Consider the following 27,405-nt stretch of genomic DNA (forward strand, 5'->3'; position numbering starts at 1 on the left):
CTCCTTTAATTTCTTATTCCATGGGATTGAAATGATGTAAAAACTGGTATTTTCAGTCTTCTTTTCTTTCCAACTCTGTTGTCCTAATTTCTTCCTCCTTTTCTCTTCAGTCTAGCCACACGGGGTGATGAAGTTTGCACTGTCACAAAATAAATAGGCCCTCGTTGAGCAGCCATTGTTTTTCCATTGCAGCACAAGGCATCAGTGGCTACCTGAGGGGGCTGAACAGAGAAGTGGTGTGTTAGTGTCTAATGGTGCTCCTTGCTTCTTGGTCCCTTCATAAGTAGAGCATGTTCATTTTCAGTATAAATCAGCTACAGAGTTTTTCTTTTTCCCTTTCACATGTTGCCCTCAGCTTATATCCTGTTCCTGAGTCCTCATTTCTTCTCCTTTTCCTCCCAAAGACGTACCTTCTTTAAGACATCTCCTTCAGTTTTATTCTTTATTCGGTCAAATAGCAATTGGTTTTAGATGGTCATAATACTGATAACTGCATACATAATGGGTAATGATTTGGAGTAAATGTTTTTATTCCATGGTCCATAGATTTAAGGGGTTAATTCAAAGCAGCAATTTTGTTTGTAAAAGGGTTTTTAAAAGAGATGGTATATAACAAAAGTTTTATTCTGCTAGTCTGCTTTTTAAAAAAATAGTTGTTATGTGGTTGAATTTCCTTCCTTTTATCTTTGGCCAGATATAATGAGAGACTTTTCTGTTACTTCCTATATTGTTTTTAGTGTAGTACATTTTTTCAATTAAAAAAACCAGACTATTGTTAGGTCTGCCCTGCCTCCCTTTAATGAATCATTGGATTGGAAAATAACTCATTATATCATCGGGCAGAGATACGTTCCTTTATTTGCATGTAGATGGTGAAGATGAATAATTTATCAGATGTTATTAGTACAGGCTGCATATTACTGAAGTCTCAGCAGGATATAATGAAATTTGTCTCAGGCTAGTATGAAAATAGCATGCCTTTGCGCAGTCATTACTGAACTTTTGGCATCTCTTAGAGAACAGTTATGTTATCATGACAATCTTGCTCACCTCTTCATTAACTGGACTTGTGATGGAGGAGTTCAGCTTATCTCGAAAATCTGTGAAATCTGGTATGCCAAATGCTTGCTTTGGTCTAGCTATGTTTCTCCATCAGAGCAAGAATTTTCAGAATGAATGAAGTACTTAAAGTCTCTTATTAAAGCGATTAGTGCAAAAAGGCTATGACTGATGGTTTTGTTACTCTTGGTCCTGAAAAGCTGTCTGTACAGGAGATGTTTAACCAATGTATCTCTGTGAAATGAAGGGTGATGAAACATACATATGATTGCTTAGAATCTTAAATCTCTACTAAGTAGGTATTTGAAGTTATTTTAAATAATTGCTTTTAAAAAGTGGGTTTTGACTTGCTTGGGGTACAGTTGTGTGAGAAGGTCAACAAATCTCCTCGCAGGCAACAATAAAGCTGGACAGATGGTCAAAAACCAGTCATCCTGGCACTCTGGAAATTGACTAAAAGCAGTCAGCAAACTGAGAAGTGTTTATTTGTGAAAATAGCTGAGCTTTGGGTGAGAACAGTGTGAGTTGTGGTGTTTGTGCCTGGGGCTACTCCCATTTTCCTTCCTCAGCTCTGTGGGCAAGGTTGTTCAACCAGGGTAGAGGAGGCTGTGAGACGCGGTGGCCTCACCGCTGCTCCCATGGAGGCTCATTTGATTTGGAGAATTGTTAGTTAACGTGGAGATTTTTATGGCAAGTGACCAGGAGTGGTGGGTTGGGAGAGTAGGAGCTGGAGTGTCTCTGGCTCAACCCACTTGAAGTTGTAGGCTTTTTTGGCACAAGTAATAGACAGCCAGACCAGCAACAGATTTAGCAGGACTTCTGGAAGGTTAGTCAGAGAGAGGATGCTTGATAAGTCTTTGAAAACTGTATGTTGCCTGGAGGTTGTGCACATGCACACAGGGACTGGAGTGGGCCCAGGCCACCTGCACTTACTCGCCTGCTAGAGGCTGCACGCACATCCTGAGAAGGTGGGAGGACCTGAGCAAGCCCAGGAGAAAGTAAAAGATGGGGCAGACTTGAAAAGGCCCTAACCTTGGATGCTCTCAGTTCAAAAATAGATCCATCAGCACACAGTAGGAATCTTACTGGCTTAAGGTGTTTAAGTCCCTGGCTTAACAAAAAGCTATTCAGATGCATAATTGACTGCTGGGAAGTTATGCTTGGGAGGGAAAAAAGACAAACTCAAAAGGGAGATCAATGACTATTCATTGTGGACAGGCTTAGACTTAATAGACACAGACATAGATTTAATAGATTTAGCCAGGTAAGTACTAAACAAAGACAGCAGTAACCTTTGGGGGATAAACCTGAATTGAGAGTTTCTATAATATATTACCTAAAATTTCCAGTATTCAGTGAAATATTGTGATACATACAAAGAAACTGAGTATAACCATATTTTGGGGAAAAAAAGCAGGATAGATTGTGAGTTGCCAGAATTGTTGGTTTAGCAGACAAAGACTTCAAAGAACTAAGTGAAACCATGTCAGAAGCATGTAAGGAAAGGATGGTGACAGTGACTTGAATACAGAATCACAAAAAGACAGAAATTATTAAAAAAGAATCCGTAGGAGATCTGGAGTTGCAAAGCACAGTAACTGAAATGAAACATTCGTTAAATGCTCAACTGCTGGTTTGAGACGGCTGAAGGGAAAAGTGCAGTAAATCTGTGGCTAGACCAAGAGAAATTATCCAACTAGGACAGAACATTGAAAAGGGCCTCCGAGGCCTCTGGGACAACATCTGGCGCACCAGCAAGTGCGCCATGGGAGTCGCAGGAAGAAGGTGCAGTAAACAGCAGCAACTACAACAGCAGCCTTGACCAGCGCTGCGTGAAAGCGTCCCAAACTCGGTGAAGACCATTACTTTTGGATCCAAAAACCTAATGAATCCCATGTAGGAAAATCGTAGAGATCTTCGATTAAGTGGATAACGCTTAACAGTGTTAGGGAGAGCAGTTTGCTTTACTCAGTCTGCTGATTCAAATGTCAGTCTCATCCAGAAACACCATCACAGACACACCAAAATAATGTGTAGCTGAATGTCTGGGCACCCTGTGGCACAGTCAAGTTTACACGTAAAATTAGGCATCATGATATTTTACTAAACAGGAATCTAGTTGGCTTATAATCACATGAAAAAGTGCTCAATACTATTAGTTGTTATGGAATGCATATTCAATCATACGACAATGATAAACCCATTAGAATAGCTGTTGTCAGAAGTTACAGTATGTGGTCTTGGTGATGATGTGAGGAAATGCAAACCCTCATACATTGCTGGTAGGATGTAAAATGGTAGCACTACTTCAGAAACACAGTTGTTTCTTATAAAGTTAAATATAAGTTTAACACATGACCCAGCGAATCTGTTGCCAGGAAGCCATCCAAGAGAAATGAACACATATGTCTGCATGGAGACCTATATTCAGATGTTCGTAAAAGCATTATTATGATAGATATTAATTGGAAACAATCTAGATGTTCATTAGCTGGTTGACAGATTAACAAAATGCAACATATTTGGTGTGGGAGCAGGGACAGACTATGAATAAGCTTAAGGGAATTTGGGGAGGTGATGGAAATGTTCTAAAACTGGGTTATAATGATTGTACACCTGTTTAAGTTTGTTTAAAATCATTGAATTATGTACTTACAGTACATGAGTTGAATAGGAAGTACCTCAGTAAAGTTATTAAAGTGATATGTGTGTAAGAGCAAGTGGCAAAGTAAATGAGGAAAATAATTGGGGAATTTGAAGGGGATGGGGCTCTTTGTACTATTCTTCCACCTTTTCTACAGCTCTGCAGTTAATTCAGGATTTTCGTGAATCTTAGAAGTGGTTTGATTTTCTTCTGTAATGTTTTAAAAAAAAATAAGTTTAAAAACTTTGTTCTTAAAAATCCAACCCTGAGGTGTCATTTTCTCTCAGCCTTTTTGTTCTTCTTTGATTGACAGTTTGCTTTGAGCAGGTAACCTGCTTTTGCCATTGGCCTGCAGGCCCAGTGCCCAGGTGAACCCTTCCTGCTTCATATGCGTATCTGGTCCATGCTAGGGAGCATTCCTAGCTGGTGGAATGACATTCTGAGGATCTGTGTCTGTTTCTCTCAACTGTGTAGCAGGAATGTGCAAATATTATAAACGAAGTATTTCTGACTGTAGGACTCGAACACAGCTGCTTTTCCCTTTGGTAGTATGTCTTAGGTTCAGTGATCACATCTTCTCTCAGTTGTTTTTATTTATTTTCGTAAAAGAAAAAGTTAAATGTAAATATTAACACATTTTTTGGAAAGCAATAAATTAAAGTGAAGTTATGTGACTCATGCTAATGTATATTTATATGCTTTAATTGAAGGTCACTCCGTGAGACTGCTGGGTCAGAAAAAGGATAATGGAAAACGGCTGGGGGGAGCACGATTAGATTTGCCAAAGATTCGAAAGAATCCGCTGATAGAGATCATTTCCATCAATACTGGGTAAGCTTCTCTCTAACTTACCCTTTCATATAGTCCATGAATTCTGCTTTTCTTCCTGGCCATGTGACAGAAAAGTAGTTGAACGTTTCTGTGGGAAAGAAAAATCAGAAAGCTCTGAAGCTCATGAATATCGTTCCCTATGAGATGTTCCTTTTATGCAGTTACACTTAGATTTGCAGCAAAGGTTAAATCTTTAACATTATTCTACTTTCTCCTTTTTGGTGATAAACATGGATTTTATTTGCTATGCCTTTGGTTAAAATCTTTTTAAGAAGAGTATTTCATTCTGTGAAATGGTTAATACACCCATCATTTTTGACTGTTTTTTTCAATAGTAAATGTTGTCCAAGATGCTAACTATGTTTTGATGATAAACTATCTGAAATGCATATTTTAAAATGTTACTTTTATAAGCCTGAAACTGAAAATAAGCTTTATGACTGAATTATCATGTACTCTTAATTGCCATGTTAGTCTGAAGTTCTGCCTGACTGCAGCGCTTGGTGTAATTAGTCATACTTGGTTTTATTTGCATTTATTGAATTTAGTTCCTTTCAATTATGGCTCCATCTGAAAAGTTACTTACTTCACACTTTAGTCTAGATCATCATAGTCTGGAAGTTTGATGAGCCAAGGCCTTCTACTCCTTAAACCTCAGGGAGTCCCCTCTGTTCATGCAGCTGCCTTACATTTCGCACAGATTTAAAGCCTTCGTGCCCCTTTTTTATTTTATCTTCCTTCCCTCTTTGTAAAAATTGCTCTCCTTCTGCCCTGTCCTTTCTTCTTGCTGTTTCCCACTGAGATCAGGTGAACATCTCTTTCCTGCTCCGGCATCTTTCTGCCTCTCTCCAAGCCAGGGCCTTCCCCTCCCCCTGTGCGCCTGTGGCTGAGCTGTCGCTGTTCCCCTTTTCTCCTGTCTCACTGCCTTCTGGGCGAGCCTTCACGCTGCCGTCAGAGACTGGGGACAGTTGAAGAAGACATTTGCTTTTCCCCTAAAAGCCCTTGGGGACTTTCAGTTGACTTGGTGAACTTGTCCAGGACCAACGTCTGGCCTTCAATGTTGAAGATTCAGAAACCTGGACCCATTAGGCTCAGAGACTAGTGAGTGAGTCAGAATTGAATAGTGAGATGTGGAGTTGTCACACTGACTGACAAATCTGATACACTCTCTCGAGCCTGAGCCAGGTCATACATGTCGGGCTGTTGGCTGGTCCCTCTGTCTCTGTTTCTCTTCTCCTTCCTTCACATACTGCATTGTTGTTGACTCCTGAATTCCTGTAGAAAACTGCAGCGTCCCTGCATTTCCTCTCCTCCCTATTGGCCTCATTTTCCTCGCTAATATTCCTCACTGTTGAAACAGACATAGGTCCATTTATGTTGTAACTGCCCACCTCCCCTCACTGGCATGTAGTAAGCTCCATGAGTGTAGGGAAATGACTCTCTTGTTTTGCATTGTATCCTTAGTACACAGAAAAATGTACACAGTAGGGATTTAATAAATGTTCACTTAGTGATTGAATCAAATCATTGGGTTATGTAATTTGAAAGTTTGATGGGATCACGTTAAACTCTCATCACAGTACAGATTGCCTTGCCAGATTGGACGGTAATACTTGGAGTTTGGCTAAGCACACTTTCTCTTGAACAGTGTCTTTTGAAGAGCAACGTCAAAATGTTTCTGAGATTCTTTTTTTTTTTTAATGCAGGACTGATCAACTCCTTTTTGGATGGGCACATTCCTTTAAGTATGTTAATAGTATGTTAATATTTTAGGGCCTGTCAAACTCTATTATATGAGAATCCACCATGTTAGGATCAAGGTGACTTTGCAGCTACTTTCGAGCTATTGAATGTCAGTTTTCAAAGATGCTTTATTTTTCCAGCCTTTGTACTTCTCCATTTTGTCACTCTACACCCACACTCCACTATTCAGACAAACTGAACTACTTGAAGTTCTCAGGCTCAGATCAAGGTCCTTCTCTGTCTCAACCACAGGCCTCTCTGCGTGCCGTAAGGGTCCCCTTGCGTCTTAACGTTTCTCCACTCACTTGGGGGGTAATCCTGCCTGACACAGGTGTGTGCCCCATTCTTTGGCTGGCTACTTGTTCCTGCCCCATCCCTCCTTCCCATGTGCATCTACAAACTTCCCTATTTACTTGATTATCTCAGAACGTGTAGTTTATATTTTCCACTAAGTTGTAAGCTTTGTTGTTTCTGAAAGTACTTTAAAGCTATGACTGATTTATTTTGCCATACATTTCTCAAAATTTGCCTTTGGTAGCCATTTTAAATGGACTTTAAATTTAAAAAGCATGAGGCTAAAAATTTTCACGTGCATTTGAATTTTTCTCCTCTTAAAATGAGGCTCTAGACTTTTAAAAGCTCACTGGATATTTCCTTTCACTCTCATCCTCTCACATCTTTCATTTTACAGTGAAGAATTGCCCCTTAGTGAGTCAGTGAACAAGTATTCTTTTGCTATGAAGAGAATTCAGTCCATTCCATAGCTCATTGAGATAAGAGTTTCTGAACTTCTCTGACTACTGATCATTTTCCTGAATTCGCTGGAGCCTTATCACTTGTTCTCAGATGAAAGTATCTCCATGAGTGTTGGTTGGCAATATCACTCTTAACATCTTTACCTTGGATTTTATTTTTTTAATCGCCTGCAGAGCTCATTGTTTTTTTCATTTACGTTTAAATGTTTTAAAAGAGTTCTACTGATAGCTTTCTTTTGAGTGAAAAGTATCATCCCCATCAAAATCTTTCAACTTTTCAGTTTTATCTCTTTCAAATGAAATATAGATATATATGTTTCATATAAATTTTTTGTTTATCATTTAGGAAAAGGATCCCATTTTCAGCAAATCTTATTACATGTATTGGTAAATTATCTAAGTTACTGTTAAACTATACAAAATTGTTATGCTTTTTTAAAAAATTTGCATCCTTTTTTCTTGAAGTATAGTCAGTATACAATTTTATGTCAGTTTCTGGTATATAGCATACTGTTTCAGTCGTACCTATACATACATATATTTGTTTTCATATTCCTTTTGATTATAGGTTACTGTAAGATATTGAATTTACTTCCCTGTGCTCTACAGTAGAAACTTGTTTATCTATTTTATTTATTTATTATTCATATTTTATTTTATTATTGAAGTACAGTTTACAGTGTGTCAGTTTCTGGCGTACAGCATAATGTTTCAGTCATACATATTCATACATATATTCGTTTTCATACTCTTTTCCATTATAGGTTATTACAAGATATTGAATATAGTTCCCTGTGCTGTACAGAAGAAACTTACTGTTTATCTATTTTATATATAGTAGTTAGTATCTGCAAATCTCAAACTCCCAGTTTATCCCTTCCCAGCCCCCTTGCCTCCTGATAACCATAGGTTTGTTCTCTATGTCTGTGAGTCTGTTTCTGTTTTTTAGATAAGTTCAGTAGTGTCTTTGTTTTTCTTTTTTTAGATTCCACATATGAGCGATCTCATATGGTATTTTTCTTTCTCTTTCTGGCTTACTTCACTTAGAATAACAATCTCCAGGTCCATCTGTGTTGCTGCAAATGGCATTATTTTAATCTTTTTATGGCTGAGTAGTATTCCATTGTATAAATATAATCACAGCCTCTTTATCCAATCCTCTGTTAATGGACATTTAGGTTGTTTCCATGTCTTGGCTATTGTAAATAGTGCTTCTGTGAACATTGGGGTGCATATATCTTTTTGAATTACAATTTTCTCCAGGTAAATGCCCAGGAGTGGAATTGCTGGATCATATGGTAACTGTATTTTTAGTTTTTTGAAGAACCTCCCTACTGTCATCCATAATGGCTGTACCAATTTACATTCCCACCAGCAGTGTAAGAGGGTTCCTTTTTCTCCACACCCTCTCCAGCATTTATTATTTGTAGACTTTTTAATGATGGTGATACCTCATTGTAGTTTTGATTTGCATTTCTCTATTAATTAGCAACGTTGAGCATCTTTTCATGTCCTTGTTGGCTAAAAGTTGTTATGCTTTGTTACAGTTCTAACTTAAAATTTAAAAGGAATATATTATTCTCTTTAGCCAAGGGAGAAGTTGAAAATTTCTGGTCATGCTAGGTTGTGGATGAGCTAAGAGGACCACTTATTTGATCAAGGGTATGTAAGAGTACCTTTACTTCTTAAATAACATTTATCTTTTCTCTTTATACTCTGTCTTAATTTTATGTTCAAGTATTCATCTTACTTATTATGCTTATTGTATTGGATATTATAAATTTGGTCCACTTGGTGCCTTGTTACAATTTACGCTGTTCTTGTTTTTTGTTAGCCACCATTTGTCTAATATACGTCTTATGTCTGGACTATCTCTGTGGGTTAAGACTCCCTGTAGACATGAATAGGCACTTATTTTTCTAGTGGGAGGATAAGACAGCTATATGGACATGACTCTCAAATACAGTCGAGAATGAGGTTAATTGTTGCTAGTGTATCTCAAGTGCTTAATGTGTGCCAGACACAATTCTGGTAATTGTATATATTTTCCTGTATTTAATCCTCACAACTGCTTCATGAGATTTTTTAATAGATGAGGAAACTAAGTTATAGAGAGGCTAAGTGACTTCATGTTGTCCTCCAGCTAGTAAATGACTGAGCAAGTAGTATCTTGTGTGGTCGACAGGGAGGGGTCTGGTGGGAGCAGGATAATCTTTGCATTATAGTGACATTTGAAATGAAATTTCAGCATCTGTAGATCACTCACGTTTCTTGCTCATGTTTCCTGTAGCAGCTCAGCCAGGAAGGAATGAGAGCTTGATTGGTAGTTTTGGAAATATAGAAGCAAGGGTGGCAGAACTGTGTAATGGTTAAGAAGATGGGCTTTGGCATTCTCCAATGGATTTATTTGTAACCAGGGACTTGGTAGTTGCAGAGATTGGTTGGAGATAGAAATACAAGGCCAAAAAGAAGTCTTAGTTAGTGGAGGGGTGAGAGTGGAGGTCACTGAAGGTGATCAGTGCCTGTGTGTAGGAAATAGGAGGAGACAGAGGAATTATCTGTGAAATAGAATTAGTCAGAGGTGAAGGTTTTATGCATATGCAATGTAATAAGTATCCATTACTTAACATTTCTTAAGGAGAAATAATGCTTGGATAGGTGAACCATTTCGGAAGAGTGGGAAAACTGGAAACGTCGTTGGAAACTAGTAGGGATTGCCACAGGAGGATTACTCTTTGGAGGAGTTCGACTATTAAGTAAAAGAGGTGGTCTTTAGGGAATAGATTTTTCTGTCTGAGCTTATTTTGAGGCCGAGGAGTAAAGATTAGAACTCCATTGAAAGAAGAAACTGTTTAAACAGGATTATATACATAGTTAGAAAGTGTTGGAAAGAAAGAGATACTTCTATGCTTCCTTAGAGATAGAAGTAAAGGATGTAAGTTTAAGGTTTCTTAAAGGTCTTGACTGATGTAATTTAGAAAAAGCCATTTGGTTCCTCCACGCGGTCAGGCAGAACCGAGGGTGCGGTGCTCTGTGCCCTGTCCCTTTATGTCTGGGTTGATGTACTGTAGCCTCTTTGATGCCACTGACTTGAGATACAGGCAGTTTTCCATCAGAACATCCCCTGCCTTCTGGGATTTGTCAATTCTCTTCTTCCCCCTTTTCCTCTGTTTGGTGGTGGTGTTCACTTGGTATTCTAACCTATGTATTTTCTATAAACTGGAAGCTATATCTAATCTGAGATTCTCATTAAATATTTGGCCAGAAATAATCTAGTTTCTGATGTAAAGATAGGAAATTTAAAGATTCACACCAGATTGTTTAATCTTTTTCATTAAATTGGTAGAGTAAGGTCGTAGTTCTAAAGGACAGCAGAGTAGGAAATCTGTGGACATTGATGTAGAAAAATATCAACCAAGTGCTGTGGTCAGTGTAATAGGGAGTCAACATGTGCATTAAAGAAAGGAGCGAGCTGTTGAAAAGCGCAGTTTCTGTCAGGGGACCCCATTTGTGTGATTGCCTTATTTTTTTCTAGGAGGGAGAATGGAGTGTGGAGACAGACAGAAGGTAATGTAGGGGACAAAATGTAAAATATCAGAAATTGGCCATAAAGAAAATCTGTGCTTTATTTTGCCTTCTCTGTCACTATTAAAGTAATCATTTTTGACAATCCCTTGGCAATTTTCGTTCTTCCAGAGCCAAGAGTTGGATGCTGCTTAGCAGTTCTGATACAAGTTATATCATTTTTCAGATACTGCTATCACATTATCCCTAGTTTGAAGGGATAATCCTCCCCTGGGCTAAACACATCTTAGAAAATACTGTCTGACCCTGTAATGCTTTACCGGTACTTTCTCTTTTAAAATTTATCTTGTCTTTCTTGTTACTTGCCATCTGTCAGACATAAAATAATGGTATACAGGAGCCTTTAAGGGGAATCTAATTTTCTTTGAGATTGCATACTTGAATTTATTATCACTTTTTAAAGTATCTGTTACTTTTTCCCCCTTGTAACATCTTAGCTTGGGGAAAACAAACTCACTCAGATGTTTTAAGATTTTTTTCTGTAATGTCCAGAATTTATCAGTCTCTATTCCAGTGCTAGGTGAATGAATGAAATAACAAGAATGCAAATTGGTTTCATAGAAGGTGCAGTTGTTTTCAGAGAAATATAGTTACTACTAATAACATGTTGTTATCTTTGTGGTCCTGATGATTAAAATATAAAATAGTTACTAACTAAACATAATCAAAATACATTGGAAAATGTAATTTTTATTTGCCTACCACACTACCAGGTATTGTGTTAGATACTATGACATATACAAAAACAAAGATTTCCCAAGTCAATGGGTAACTAACATAGACTGAAATAATCGAGAACATGCAGCTGTAAGCAGAGTTAATTATAGCTCCTGTATAGGGATGATTTGGGTCTTACTCTGTTCCGTACTCTGGGGAATGCTTTTGGGTCCCAGCACGACACTCTGCTAGAGGTGAGGGTGCACAGCAGTGCTTCCATAGGCCTCCGAGTTTAAGAGGTGTGAGATACACAGATACCCTCTTACCGCCCCTCTGTGAGATGCAGTGTCAGCCACACAGTAAAAAGGTTGATGAGCCTGGAATGTGGCACCAGCCTCTTGCAGAGAAGACGGTAGAGTTCATGGCACACTGTGGAGAGCTCGGCGACTGGGGGTTGGAGTCATAGACACTGTTACTCTCTAGCTGCGTGACTCAGAGAAACTGGGTAACCTCTAAGAGCCGATCTCTTTTTTAACGTGGACACATGCTACCTACCATATATGTAGCCTGGCATTATGGGCATTTTAGTAAGTGTTTTCCTTAGGATTGCTCCATCAGCCTTCTCCAAGGCCACTTCTCCCCTTCCTTCCTCTTCATCCTGTGTACTCTGGGCAGGAGAGGTACTGGTACTGGAACATAAAGTCAGGAGTTTATCTGATTCATCAACAGCTCCTCAATCTCCTGTTTCACTGGTTCAGTTTTAGGTGAATGTTTGACAAATAAACTTGCTCACAATATTTACTTTGAAAGTATTTTAGCATTTCGGTAACAGCGGTGTTACTTGAATGCAGAAAAAGCTTTCCAGCTGAGCTGGTATAGAATTCTCTTTACTTCTCTCTCAATATAGATGATTGTTTTGTGGAGAAAATATGTTAATTTGGACCATGAATGAAGCGGAACTTATCTCAAACAATTAAATGTGTGAAATTGAAGTGTTTATGGCAGTTTTGAACTTGTCACATTTTTACTTTTATTCCAGAACTAGTTGTCTTGAAATTTGTGGCTTTTTTTTTTGATATCTTTAATGAAATCCCCAAATACCTATTTTCTTTTAAATACTGTAAAAATAAAATTTTAATGTAATCTATTTTTAGTGTATATATACACTGTATTTGGGAAAGATCATTCATAAGAACAGTTGATGGCACTGTTGGTTCATACCTGTGAAGTGATTATCATCAAGTTGCAGAACTTTCAAATGCTAGTTTAATGAATGCCTTTAAATGAGTGACCCACTTGGAAATTTTAGGCAGCATTAGGATGGGGTTTTAATTTTAAATTTTCTAAATTCTTCTTTATGTAATTATATATAAAGAAAAGACTGGTTTTGAAAAGACATTTCAAATTCTAGCATGTTACAGGATATACCATTGCTCTAATTAAAAAGTATATCTTGCTGACCATTTTTCTGATAAAATTACTTAGTTTGAGGAAGATAGAATAACTTGGAATTTGAATAAAAAAAGCAAAAAATCTAAAGACACTCAAATTTAGACATATTAAAGAAACCTTAAAGTTAATTGAGTAGAATGGTTCACTTCAGGTCAGTTCATAGATTATATGGTGAGGATATACATTAGTTATAAGTACTCAGATGCTTTTTATCATTTAGAAAGATTATTATTTTATTTCATATGTAAAAATCTTTTATGTTTGTTCTTTAAAAAAAAGTAAAGACCCTGTTTGTGGACATTTGTTCACTCAACATGATTTGATGCTTGTTAATAAGTGCAGAGGATTGAAAGATGTGTTCATTTGGTGTCTGCCCTTGAGAATCTCACAGGAGAGAGAGAGTAAGACAAGCATCAATGAAATGAAACAATGAAATCATAGCATTGTAAGTACAACAGTAAAGGAGTGAACAAAGTTATTCAGGAGGGGGATGGGCTGTGTGAGTGAGTTAGGAGTTTTCATAGCAGGTGGCTATTTAGACTGTCTGGCAGAGTTTATCTTACAGGTGAGTTCAAAGGCATTTTAAGGAGGTAGACCCCCTTCCCCCATCATGACCAGTGGTATTGAATTTTGAAAGGCCGTATCTTATACAGAGAATGATCAACAGATCATTGTGGTGGTGTTTTGAATAAGGGAATGAATGGCAGGAGAAAGGCTAGAAAGAGATAGTTTGAGATTGCTGGGGTTCACACTTGGCCTCATTGTTTTCTCATTTGCTGTGTGACATTGTACAAGTTATTCAGCCCCTCTGTTGGCCTCAATTTTCTCATCTGTAAAATGGTTAGAATAGTGTTGGGAGAATTTAAAGAGATTATCTGTTTAAAGTAATTAACATGATGCTTGGCACATAGTAACTGTTCAATATAATTATTATTAAGTTTGTTACTGTCAGAACTATACAGAGGACAAACTTCTGGCTTAATTAGATTTCAGTTTGCTTAAGACCACGGAGCAGTAAGTGGCAGAGTCATGACTTGAACCACATCATCTAACCAGTTCTTTTTCCAGTAAACCACAGAGTCGCTGGCTTCTAGCCCAGTATTCTATCCTTGCATTGAAACTGTATTTGTTTAGTTAGTTGAAAGCCAGTTAGAGCTAAAGTTTGATAGTGATCTAGGGGATAGCCTACTAAACCCCCCCAAAGAGGCTATAGGTCCCAGATTTTTACAAGAGAAATTTCTTATATTGTACTATTTTCTTATATTGTACTGTCTCAGATGCGTCTTAAGATGCATTAAGTTTGTCCAATGGAGTGGAATCTGAATTTCGTATTACGATGCTTAAAGGATAGGACTGCTGATTCATGCAGGTTTAGAGATGGTTGATTACTGTACCCTCCTGTCCTGTGGTCTTTTTTTTTTTTTCAAACCAGTCCTTGAGTTAGGATGCACGTGGAAGGGCGCAGCAGAAGTGGTTGAGTGGTTGTTTCCAAAGAGCTACCATCTGTCAATTTTCTTGTTGCTTCAAGGAAACTTGTTTTCAAGCCCTATCAGGAAGGGGGGAAAAACCTCAGAACTGTGTTGCCCAACTGAAATTAGGTATAATTGGAGGCACATGTGATTGTGGATGAAGGCCTGTCATGTCAGTTTTTGCACTACAAAAATAATATGTATCTCATATTTATTTCTGAAACCACTTTGCTTTTCTTTTGCTACATCTCAGCATGGTAGCACCAGTTGTTTTATTTTTTCTAACCCTGACAAAGCAGAATGTTTTGTTTGGCTTTTTGAAAAGGCAGTAGTGCATATAGTTAAGACCTCATTTACTTTATCTGATGAGGTAGTCTCTGAGGAATGTCTTATTTTTCTGTAAATCCACGAAGGAAACTGGGTTTAAGGCAAGGTCATTTTTTAAAATCCTATTTTCTATTTTTAAACAACGTATGTAGCTCTGTGATTTGTGATGTGTATTTTTGTGGTTCTTTTTAGGTTGACCTTAACATAAATATTAATAGTGAGAGATAATAGGGATTTAGGAAGTTCTTTCTACCTTGTAAAGTACCTTTATGTACTGTTCCACTACTGCTCTCGAGAAAATCATAAACTGTCTGAGATGGTATTTTTATTCTGTTCTCCTGCTCCCCTGCTTCCCTTTTCCCATCTCTGTTTTTCTTCCCCGTGCCCCCCACATCTATATAAATTTATGAGAACAAGGTATGTACGGATGAATTTATTTATTTAGGACCAGTTGCCCTTTTGATTGGAAGCTATCCCCAAACAAGATTGGTGGTTGCCTGCTGTGTTCATTGGCTTGTTCATATATTCGTTTGTTTCCTCTTTACTCACTCACTCATTTATTCAGCAAACATTTACCTACTATCTATATATGTATAAGATACTCTGCTAAGTGCAGTAAAAATAATAATGCTTACCTAATTTATCACAACCCCCATGAGTCTTTTATCACTAGTGTAGTTTAGTTAACTGGTAAATGACTCTGTTTCAGTCTTCATGGAATATAATAATCATCCGGTTTTTAAAAGAATATGTGTGAGACTTAGAGTTATATACCTAGAAATGACCACAAATACAGAGAAAGAATAAAATAAGACTGATACTATATATGACACATGAAAATAGGCTTGTACAACAATAGTGTGCAGTGTATGTAACAGGGCAGCTGGGGGCCCCCCTTTGGTAATTGATTGCTGCTGAGAATTCAGTCATCATTGCCACATATTGTTCTCACTGTGAACTTCAGGAAGCCCACCATCCTTTGAATGTTCATTCTGTGCCTATTCTGTTAAATTAATAAATACCTGATTTCACCTCCAAAGAATGGAATTATTAAGGTCCCTTTTTGCTTACTCCAACATCTTTCTCCTTATTTCTACCGTTAGGTTTATTTTTTCATTTTCCTGCCTTAATTCTCAATCACATGCAAAAGTAAGAGGCAAAGCAATAACAATGAAGACAAATACAATTCTGAAGTTTTTTTTACATTTTGAAACAAAGATGTCTATCTGTGTCCAGTGCCCATGAGGAGAGAGTGGGGACTTGAGGTTCTGCTGCTGCTAAAGGCAAATTTTGAAGGTAATTAGTGATGCCTAGTGGTTGCTACACGGTGGTTCACTTAATGTGAGTCTTCTGTGTAATGGAGTTGACTGGCACTTAGATATTTAGTACACTTACATTTTTACAGTAACACATCGATCGATTAATTTTCTTAATTTTATTTAGCCTTGTTATCCAGATTTTCAATTTGGAATGTAAACTGACATAATTTAATACTCCATTAACTTTAAATTCTGTGGCAGATTTTCAAAGGTGAATGATGGAAGAAAGAATAATGTCAATATTTCAGGGTTTCTTCTTTTTTTGATTTTTAACTTGATTATATTATTTTTGCGTATCCTAATTTCAGATCCAACTGTGACTAGGACTTATATGTAGAAGATTTTCCTGATAAACTTCATAAATGCCTATTTGAATCAGTGTCAGTATGACTTGCTACTTTTTAAATTTATTTTCTTCATCCCAGTACCACTCTGCTTGTATGTTAATGGTTCTAAGACAACTTTAAGCGATCCTCTCATGTCTATATTTTCTGATTTCTCTTGCAATCTATTTTCTTTAAATTATGCTGTGTTCCGTTCCCATTCCCATCTTCCATCTTCTATATGTCCTGCCTTTTCTTAAGGTGCCATTACCATCAGGATACTTTGATTACTGGAATAGTTTGGTCTTAAAGTATCACCAGTGTGTTGTTTTCTTCTCTGCATCTGATACAGAATTATCAGTGTGCTTTTCTGTTTTTTGTTTTTTTGTTTTTTTGGATAGTGGACCCTGGCAGAACTTTTTTCCTGAATTGAGTTCTAGTAATGACAGCCAAAAAGTAGCTTCTGTGATCTAGACTGGATTATCCATTCTTTTTAGAACCCAATACTTTATAAATTTACCTTTGTCTTTTTTACTTTCTTTCTGTTCTGATGGTCTTAACTGCAGTTAACTTTGGCGTGTCTAACATGTACTACCACGTATTAAAAAGCATAGATTTTCAAATATATTTCATTAGGATGAATTTACAGAAGCAGAAGAATTAATGTCGAGTTAAGACCCTTTTTATGAGTCTTGGAATATAAATTCAAATTGTTTTCCAAAACATTGTCATTTACAATGCTAAAACAACAAGGAGGTTACATGTTTCACTTCACTATGAAGTCTTCATTATTATTCTCATTTTATATGAACTGAGGTTGAAGAGATTAAATAATGTGCCTAGAGCCACCATGTTAGTATAGATACAGCTAAAATTTGCAGCCTCCTGTATTGAATGTGGAAGGCCATTTGGCCTGGTGTGAAGTACAATTCTGGAGCCAAACTGCCTGGATCTAAATCCTGGCTCCAGTGCTTACTGTGTAACTCCAGGCAAGTTCCTTTGTCAATTTTCTCATCTCTAAAACAGGAATAATAATTAAAATAATCTGTTTCAAAGGCTTACTGTGAGGATTAAGAGTATCTATAGATAGGTTAGAATAGCATCTGACAGATATAATTGATATATAAGTGATTGCTGTCATTATCACCATTTTTAATTAGACTGTGTTCTCTGTTTACTTATTTATTATCCATGTATAATGTTTATTCTTTCTAAAATGACATAGGCACTTGAGTAATCAAATTGTGGAACCATTCAGTCATTTTTTGAGTGAATGGAAGGGAGGAAGGAAGGCAGCCTAGAACCCACATCTTTGACTTTTATATAATTATGTTTTATTAAAAGCCTCTTTATTTTGGTATACTGGATGAGAAAAAACTAGTTGAACTTAAGTATATCTATTGTAAATATATGGTTTGTTCTTTGTAACATTTCCTTGCCAAATGTTTAGATAGATTGTAGAGCAACATGATTGTGCAGTGAGCAGCAGTTTGATTTAAGCTGTGTATTAATGGGTTATATACTGTCTAAGATCTTTTGCCAACTAATAAGAACGGTCTGAGGCCTTTTTTTTTTTTTAAATAAGGAATGGAAAAAAAACCTTTTAATTAGGGATAGACTTTTCAAACTGTTTAATAAGTTCCTTTTTTTTTTTTTTTTTTTTTGGTAGCCCCATGGCCAAATACCAACTGCCCACACACCTTCTTAATATGAATCTATTCTTGGGTAATTAAAAATCCTTTTGGCAGACTCATATATTCAGAGACTGTTAGAGCTGGAAAGGATTTTAGAGGTTTAAAAATCTTTTTTTTTTTTTTCATAGATGATGAAACTGAGGCCCACTGGACCTAACAGCCCGAAGTCTGGTGGCCCACATATCACACTTACTTGTAGGAGAAATTAGTTCATGAGAAACAGAGAGAGACCACTCTTGACAGGTGGTAGGCCTTCACACTTTAGGGTTTTAGAGCTTGGTGGAAGGATTAGAAGCATTTGTGGTCTGCAAGACATCAAAAAAATGATATTTTATGTTACCTTGTATTGAATTATGTATAGATCAAAACATAGAAAATGGTTATCACTTTGGTCACTAATGTTTGGAGAATAAACAATAGAAAACAGTGACTCTTTCTACTAAGTGAATTGGATTACATGGGATAAACAGGCTATTGAGACTTAAGTTTCTCTCTTTTAAAATTTATTTTTAATGAAATTCTTTTGGGGGGGTAATTAAGTTTTTTAAAAGTTATTTATATTTAATGGAGATACTGGGGATTGAACCCAGGACCTCGTGCACGCTAGGCATGCACTCTACCACTGAGCCATACCATCCTCCCTGTAAGTTTCTCTTTTGATGTGTGAGAACCTTTACCAGAACTCCAGAGTTCACATCTCCTTGTGTTCCTCTACACGTCACTCGTTATTTGCCTTTCCCCTCAGTATTTCTGGTTCTACTCTTTGTCAAATTTATTCCTTTAGTTTTGTGTGTTTGTATCTCTAGCACCTAATAGTGACTAGCATATGGGAGTGCTCAATTAAAAAGTTTTTATGACTCAGTAATGGTATGTTTTCATTCTAAAGCTTTCTCTTGCTGTTTCCTGAGTCTTGACCATGTATTCCAGCCTTTCTCAGTGTATGTTCTCTGAGAAAATTAAGTCTAAACTTACATCTGAATGTTCTAGGCACTCATGGTGGTTAACGAATTAACTTCTCTCCTGGGCGTCTAGATTGATAAATAGCTGTGTACCATTCTTGAGAGAATTGAGAAAATGATCACTTAGATTATTTTTTGTAGTACTCAAGCTGCTATCTTGGGACACTGATTGAGAAAGACTGCTTTATTCACTTCATCAGGCCTCCTAATAGCCTTTTTAAAGCTTACTTCTTTTCTAAGGAGTGTCATTGATTGACTTCATTTTCATGCCACTTGTTTCTTTACTCCACATTTCCTTATGTTGCATAAACTTCAGTTTTTACTAAGAATTGTTGCTCAGTTTGCTTTATGTTGAATAAATTACAGAAAATTGGCTTATTCTTTTAAAAGAACCAGCAATAAGTGTGTAATAGAGTTCTCATATTGTGTTTTTCTCATGTAAAGCATATACCACTTGAATATCAGACTGGTTGCTGGTTGGGTGGGCTCATATGTCAGATGTGCTAGGATCATGACAGCACAAGTTCCAAGAGCAATGGTAGGAGACTAGAAACTAGTAGATTGTGGGTCGTTAACAGCAACGTGGCCACTGCAACTGACCCCTGAGAGTCAGCCCTGTTTATAGACATGGCATCTAAGACTGGCAACTATCTGAGTTCTTTATAAAGGAGTCAATATTAGATGTGTCAAGGGTCAGTTGTATGAAAGTGAAAGAAGAAATAAAACGATACCTGTTCACAGATGACATGATTACCTACATAGAAAGTGCCTTGAAATCTACAGTACAACTCCTAAAACTCATGAGTTTGGCAAGGTGTATACAGTATACACCCACCAAAAATCAATCCTGTTTCTACATGCTATGTAGAAATGTAGAGTTGGAAACTGAAATTTAAAAAAACATATTTTACACAGTAGCTCTAAGAAAATTTAATTACGTGTAAGTACTTAGGTGTAAATCTAACAAATCAAGTATAGGATCTGTATTTTGAAGACTGTAAAACAGAAGAAATTGGAGAAGACCTGAAAAATAATATGTGAAGTTTATGAATTGGAAGATTCAACATATTAAAGATAAAAATTCTCCCCAAGTTCATCTATAGATTTAAAGTAATTTTAGTACAAATTCCAATTGGATTTTTTTTTGTAGATACAGACAAGCTGATTCTAAATTTCTGTTTTCAATGGAAAGACAAAGGAATTAGTTATTCAAAACTGTTTTGAAAAAAGAATAAAATTGGAGGAATCATACCAACCTATTTTAAAACTTATTACAAAGTAGCAGCAGTCACGATGGTGTTGTAATGATAAAGAGATAGATGAATAAGTCATTGGAAACAGAACAGCAAGTCCAGAAATAGACCCACACAAACTGGCTAATTGATTTTTGACTGAGGTGCCTAGTGTGTTGAAGAATGAAAGCAGTATTTTCATCAAAATGTGCTGGAACAATTGAATATCCATAGGAAAAAAGAAAAAAAAAAACTTTGACCTAAACCATTTATGTATACACACACACAAACCCAAAAGAGATCAAGGATCCAAATACAAAATTTTAAATTTTAAAAATTATAAGAGAAAACAAAGGAGAACATTTTTGTGACTAACGGTGGTTAGGCAAAGTGTTCTTAGATGTGGTGTCCAAAGTACGATTGGTAAAAAGGACAAAAGATGGACTTCATCAAAGTAAACAACTTTTGCTTTCTGAATGATACTCTTAGGAGAATAAAAAGCAAGCTACAAACTGGGAGAAAGCATTTTCATACCAAAACATAGGACTTTTGTCAGAATGTATAAGGACCTCTCAAAACTCAGTATGAAAAGAAACGAACCAATTAAAAAATGCTCAAAAGACTTCATCAGGCACTACACCAAAGAGGATATTCAAATGGCAGATAAGCACATACAGAGTTTTTCAGCATCATTACCACTAGGAATACAACAACTCACCTATTAGACTAGCTAACATTTAAAAGTATTGACAGCGCCGGGTGTTGGCAGGGATGTGGAGCAGCTGGAACTCTTAGGCATTGTTGGTGGTGATGCAAAATGATACAGTACTTTGTACAACAGCTTTTCAGTTTCCTTAAAAACTTAAGCATAAACTTACCTGTGATCAGTAATCCCTCTTCTGGTTATGAGAAATGAAAACTTATGCTCACAGAAAAACCTGTACACAAATGTTCTTAGCAGCTTCCTTCCTAATTGTACAAAACTGAAAACAAGTCATATGTCCTTCAATAGCTGAATTAATAAATAAACTGTTACATTCAGTGGAATAGTACTGAGCACTAAAAAATAATGAACAATTGATTCCCTCAGCATCTTGGATGAATCTCAGAAGCATGATTTATTTATATGACATTCAAGAAAAGAGAAAATGATGGTAATGGAGATGTCAGTGATTTCCAACAGGTAGAGGTGGGGAAGGTGTGCCTGTAAGGGGATAGTGAGAGGGAGTGTGCTGGGTGATGGAACTCTCCTGTATCCTTATTGTCGTGGTGGTTCTATGTGTCTATACATGTGCTAAAATTCATTCAATGGTATACTCTCCAAATATTTGTTTTACTGTATGGCAGTTATTTAAAAATTAATTGGTCCTAGAAGGAAAAAATATATTAAATATTTAGATGAAGAATCAAGGTAGGAGATTGAAGTTTGTGAAAAAGGGTTTATACCTCATTTAGGTAGGAAAAGAATCATCTGGACAGAGAGGGAGATGTGTTTTGATCTGTATATTTGAGAAGATCTGAGCTTTGGCACAGTTGCCCAGAGTAAATGAAGCACTAGTGAATTTATCCTTAGTAGTGAATGGAACATTGTCACCTCTAAGTAATATGACATGAATAGTAAGAAAGTTACATGGCAGGATTTATGTCATGATTTGATTTATTAAGTAAAACTTTTTAATTACTCAGTGTCACTTCCCATTAAAGGACACTGTCTTTCACTTTGGCAATTCCTGCCAGTCACCATTTGTTGATCAGAAGAGAACTTCCGGAAGTATTCTGTTGTTGCCAGAGGTGAAAGTAGGCCCCGGTGGAATCTGGCTGGAGCAAAAATGTCACAGTCACAGGAGAAAGGGTTTGGCTTATAATTAAGCTGATGCCTATATGCTCCTCTTACCTATGTGCACATGTGCACACCAACCCTGCAGTTTTCCTTGTTCCTTTTTGCATAAGGAAATAATTACCGCTTTGGAACTTGTACCTATAGAAACTGAAGAAGTCTAAGAGTATGTGGCTACTTTTTCATAATGATTTGTTTAGATTTAATTTTTTCTGTCTGAATAGGCACTAGAATTATAATCAGGTCTTCAGATTCATCATTTAATCATCTTAGCCGTGTATTTGGAGGAACTGAAGATCCTCTTTTGCATGGGCTGACTGTGAGGATGTGTGCTGGTGGAAAATCAGCATGAATCCCTGCAGTTTCTAGGAGCACCCAGCCCTGCCGGAAGTGTTGGATTGATGTATGCATAGGAAGCTGTTGCTGCCTTGTTTTTTGTTTTTTTTTTTTAATCAAATGATCATAGAAGCTTTATTTGTAGTAACCTAAACCTAGAATCTACCCAGCATCCATCATCCGATGAAAGGAAAAACTGTCAGACAGACATTCAGTAGAATACTACCCAGCAAAATAAAGGAATTAGCTTTTCGTACATACGAAAGCGTGAGTAAGACTCAAAAGAATTATGTAGAGCGAAATAACCCAGGCAGAACCATTACATACTGCATTGTATCATCTATATAAAAATAGAGAAAATGCAGATAAATCTATTAAAGAAAGCAGATCAGTGGTTGCCTGAAGCAGGAGGTCTGGGATGGGGCCCGGGATGGCCCACAGAAACTTGGGGGTGATGTATATGTGTTCACTCTCTTTATTACAGCGATGTACGTATACATGCATATAAAAGTGTATGTATCAAATGCTTTTCAAACTGCCATGCCCAGCTTCTTTAATTCTTTTGATACTTAATAGGAATTCTATCATGTTTTAATTATCATTTTCCCATTAAAAAAATTCTATTTTCTCCTGCCACCTTGATGTCTTCCTTAGAATATAAAAAGAAAAAAAAAATCAGTAGGGAGGTAAAAAAGAAAGCTAAGAGAGAAAGCATAAGCAAGATCTCATTTTGCTGATAACAGACTACCAGAGGACACCTTCATTTGCTTTCCTCTCCTTAGCTCTGTGTGTGTGTGCATGCGCACGTGTGCACATATAGTCTTGAGGTGCTTGTACCAGGCCTCTTCTGGCAATTATTGGCACGTGATAGGCACTCAGGGCTCACATAGGTATGATTGTTTGTTTTCAATCATACAGTTCCACACGTTAACTGACTAAGCAAATTTCCTTAGCTTCAAAATCCATTTGAGTGTGCAGTGAGGAAGTCCCACCTAACCTTCATTGGAAGTGAGTGGTCTGCGTTGTAATGACATGCTAAAAGGCAAATGCCAGGAAAGAGTGCGTAAAAGCCTTCCAGGTGATGGGTGTGCTCAGTTACAGTCATGCTTGTGGCTTGCAGTCTGCATTTGCCCTTAACTATCTGTGTGAAAAGACACTTCCAAAGATAAAATGAGTAAAATCTTTTCACGTATCAGTCTTAACAGATGAACATTTGTAACTGATTTTTATGATAGACGTTACTTAATTTTGGTTCAAAGTTAGAATATTATCCCCCACAAAGAAAGAATTCCATTCTTCTCATTAATACACTTGTATTACCAAAAAATACATTGTCATTATGTTTTGAATTTCTGTAATAAAAAGTCTACAGGAACTTTTTTTCCTCTCATTATATGAGTACCTACATAATAACCTTCTGGCCTGGAAAAATATTTACTGTCTGACCCTTGATAGAAAAATCTGCCACGCCTTTCTTAGTTGATTGAATGTGGAAAGGGGAGTGATGGGAACGGGAGATGTGATGCCCACGGTTTCCGGTGGGGCATTGCACTGATGCTCTTGCAGACAGGAGCTCCAGAGAAGAGGCTGGGTGGTAAGACAAAGATGAGTAGCTGCATTTTGAGCCCGTGTTTGGGATGCCTGTGGGATATTTTCGGGAGCCTTTGAAAATTTGGGTCTGGGTTTCAAGAGAGAAATAGGGAATAGATGTGCTGTTGTTATAAGATGGTAATAGAAACCAAGGGTATGTTTTTTAATATACTCTATATTCCTTTCAAAAATAAATGTATTTTTCTACTGTGTTGTCTATATTTGCAGCAAGGCTCATTTTTCATGGAGTTCCTAAAATACAACTCTGGTCACTAAGTAACTCCTGTTCTTTGATGTCACACTAAGGGGGCTAATTCACATTCTCTTCTTGACTACATGATAGAATTCTCTTTCACTATGTGTGACTTTAATTCTCGGCCACATACTAGAAGTAAATTCAGCAGATCTTTTTTGAAGGCAAAAAAATACATGCATTTTGGCTCCATCACTGTTGCTTGCAGAAACCACAGTGTTTTTATCAGGGGGAAAGCAAAAAGTTGTTTATAGTGGAAAGCATAACAAAATCTGTGATCTTTTTGCCTGAGGACTCTTTCCAAAACAACTTACTGTAACAGACATCTAAGGTCAGTATTTCCTAATTAAGGCTGTTCAGCTAGAGCTGGAGCTCCCAGTCCAAGATCACCCATAGGGCCGTTCCTTCCTTAAACACCCCCCCCCACTGCACCACATGCACACACACACACACACCCATACACACATACACATGTCCCTTCCTTAATATAGTGTGTCTTTCAAGTTACTAGTCAGCATCTGGGGACCATGCCTTTTTTAGCTTAAAAGAATGTTAGAAAAAGATATTTTACTTCATATCACTAATGATTTTTAACCTTTATTTGTGCCTTTTTCTGAAAACAAATTGAGAAATTCAGCATGCTGAATAGGGATGTCCCTTCAGTAGCCAACGGCGAGCAGAGAATTTAATGCATTGATATTTTTGTACGTGAGGAACGATTTTATATGTAGGCTGTGTGAGATGAAGCAGCAGCCTGAAGAGGCCACACACTTATCTCTGTTCTTGTCCGCTTTCTTCAGAATGCCTCATTCTAGTGAATACTCAGTAAATATTTGTTTGCTTGAACGCTCATCAGCAAAATAGAGTTAACAATTGAGGAATAAACAAGTGTAGAGAGGAAGAAAGGAGATACAGACGAGTTACTCTAGTTCTTGAAGAGTAACAGAAAATTGAGGACTGGCTTGGCTCACCCTTTTTATTTTGTTTTCAGCTGATTTTTCTCTTTCAAGAATGTAACTCTCTGAAGAAAGATAATTTTATTTTTGAGGTCTTACGAATAGAAATTATTCAGGAATATTCACTATATTTAGTATTCCAATTTCATAATATGAAAAAAATTTAATAGATATAAATATAGAAGCAGCAAGTCAGTTCAAAGGTACATCTAAATTTATACGTAGGTGTCCCTATAGGCTGATAGTCATCCTTCATTTTGTATCTGATTTTTCTACCTTTTGCTCTTTCACATTGCTTTTATTTTTTTAATTATGGAAAACTTCAAACAGATAGAAAAGGGAGGGTAGTATAATGAGCCCTCACGTACTCACTGGGCTGCAGTGATTATCAGCTAACAGGCGATCCTTATATTCTGTCTGTCTCCCACCACTCAGCACCCCCTTTCCTGCCCCAGCACAACTTGATTATTTTGAAGCAAGTTCTGGACATTGTATTATTTAATTGGTAAATTCATCAGTTATGTTATCTCTAAAAAAAAAATCTTCTTCGTTCTTTTTCCTTTATGGAAAAAAAAATAAGAGAGAAACCAATCTAATACCATTGTTACACCTAAAATAAAATGAGTAGAATTCTTTACTGTCAACAAATACCTATTCAGTCCCAAAACTTTCACAGTTGATGCTTTTGTTCATTCTTCCTCTCTTTCTCCCCCAGCCATCTTTATAGTTGGTTATTTTGAGTCAGCACCCAAAGGAGATCCACACACTGCTTTGGGTTGATAGACCTGCACCATCACAGCACTGGTTATGTGTCCAAGTTGGCCATCAGACTCACAAGACTCAGCTAATTTTAATCTAATTCTGCTTTTATTTCAATTCATAGAAGGACCAAGGGCAGGAGACACAGCATCTTCATCTCATCAGGAAGCCTAGCATCCCTGCCCTATGAAATACACCTTCTTTTAGCCCTCACCTGTTTTGTGTGGTTCAGTTGCTGTGGTCAAGAGGCAAGGTATGTGGATGCCACCTTGACAACAGCAAAGTCTCAGCCTCGATTTCACACTAAATTTTTAAACCATTCTGTTAAGTAGTGGATCCTGCCCTGCATACCATTTCACTCAATAACAGGGGCAGTTCATACAGCAGATGAAGCAGACATAACATTCTGCATTTATCTTAACTCTGAGGTTTCCAGGGAAACAAGTATGACAAGAGGGACATTGAGGTCATTCCCAGGAGAGTGTGTCTGTTCAGGCCAATGTTATACATGGTCTCTTAAGTAGTGTTTCATCTATTCCTTGGTTTTTTTTTTGTTTTTTTGTTTTTCTCTCTCTCTCTCTTTTTTCACTTAAGAAACCATTACATTTATCCTAGCATTTCTCACATTCTGGACTTATTGGTATTTAATATGTTTCTTTATCCCCAGTTTCTGCTGTGCACTGGAAATTAGATCCAGAGGCTTGCTCACAGTTTAGATTTGGCATGAATACTTCCCAACAGGTGATGTTAATGTCTCGTATCAGGAGGCTCATGTCTAGTTATTTTACTTTTGCTAATCTGTGCTGTCTTACTCTGGGCTGCTATAACAAGATACCAGTGGATAGTTTGTAAACGAAATGTATTGCTCACAGCTCATGAGGCTAGGAAGTACAAAATTAAGGCGTCGGTGTGGTCACCTTCTGGTGAGGGCCTTTCTCCTGGCTCACAGCCGTCACCTTACTGTGTCCTCACGTGGTGGAAGGGGCAAGGGGTCTCTCTGGAGCCTCAAAATGATAAGAGCACTAATCCCAGTCACGAGGAATCTACTTTCATGGCCTGTTCACCTTCCAGAGGTCCTGCCTACGAATACCATCACTTTTGGGGGTTAGGATTTCAGCGTTCAAATTTTGATGGAACACATTCAGCCCATAGCATGTGAATTATGTGTTGTTAACTTCATCCAACCTTTTTAAAGTTTAATCAGCTTTTACTTAACGGTTTAAAAAAAGGGGGGGGGGGCTAGATGATTGACTATATCAGGGGTAGGCAACCGTATTCTGTATGGGCCAGATACATTTTTTAGGCATTGTGGGTCATATAAAATCCCTATCAAATAATTTTCTTTGTGTATTTTTACATCTCTTTACAAATGTAAAAGCCATTATTAGCTGTCTGGTCATATATAAACAGTATGAGCCAGATTTGACCTACTGGCTAGAGTTTGCCGACTTCTGGCCTACATCCATTATTTTACTAAACATTACAAAATTGTTAAATTTTAGTGCTCCTAATATTGCTTCTTCATCTTTTGTTTGGGATTCCTCTGAAAATAACTTTTCCTAATTGTTTACCCTGATGTACAATTCCTACAGAAAAGACAAGATGAATGCCTAATTCTTCCCTCT

The 27,405-nt window shown here is 37.1% G+C and overlaps 1 protein-coding gene across 7 annotated transcripts in view; it reads left to right on the forward strand.

The window, feature by feature from the left end:
* CDKAL1 (CDKAL1 threonylcarbamoyladenosine tRNA methylthiotransferase) overlaps positions 1-27,405 on the forward strand; it is a 721,370-nt gene that overhangs the window by 183,413 nt on the left and 510,552 nt on the right. For all 7 annotated transcript variants that reach the window (XR_012500987.1, XM_010974252.3, XM_010974251.3 and 4 more), the window contains one exon: positions 4,414-4,534. Coding sequence is in view for 6 of the 7 variants with exons in the window: in XM_010974252.3 (XP_010972554.2) it covers positions 4,414-4,534 (121 nt within the window). In the remaining variant the exon portion in view is untranslated. The remainder of the gene's footprint in view (positions 1-4,413; positions 4,535-27,405) is intronic.

Source organism: Camelus bactrianus, chromosome 20 (assembly GCF_048773025.1).
Source record: "Camelus bactrianus isolate YW-2024 breed Bactrian camel chromosome 20, ASM4877302v1, whole genome shotgun sequence".
Taxonomy (NCBI): domain Eukaryota; kingdom Metazoa; phylum Chordata; class Mammalia; order Artiodactyla; family Camelidae; genus Camelus; species Camelus bactrianus.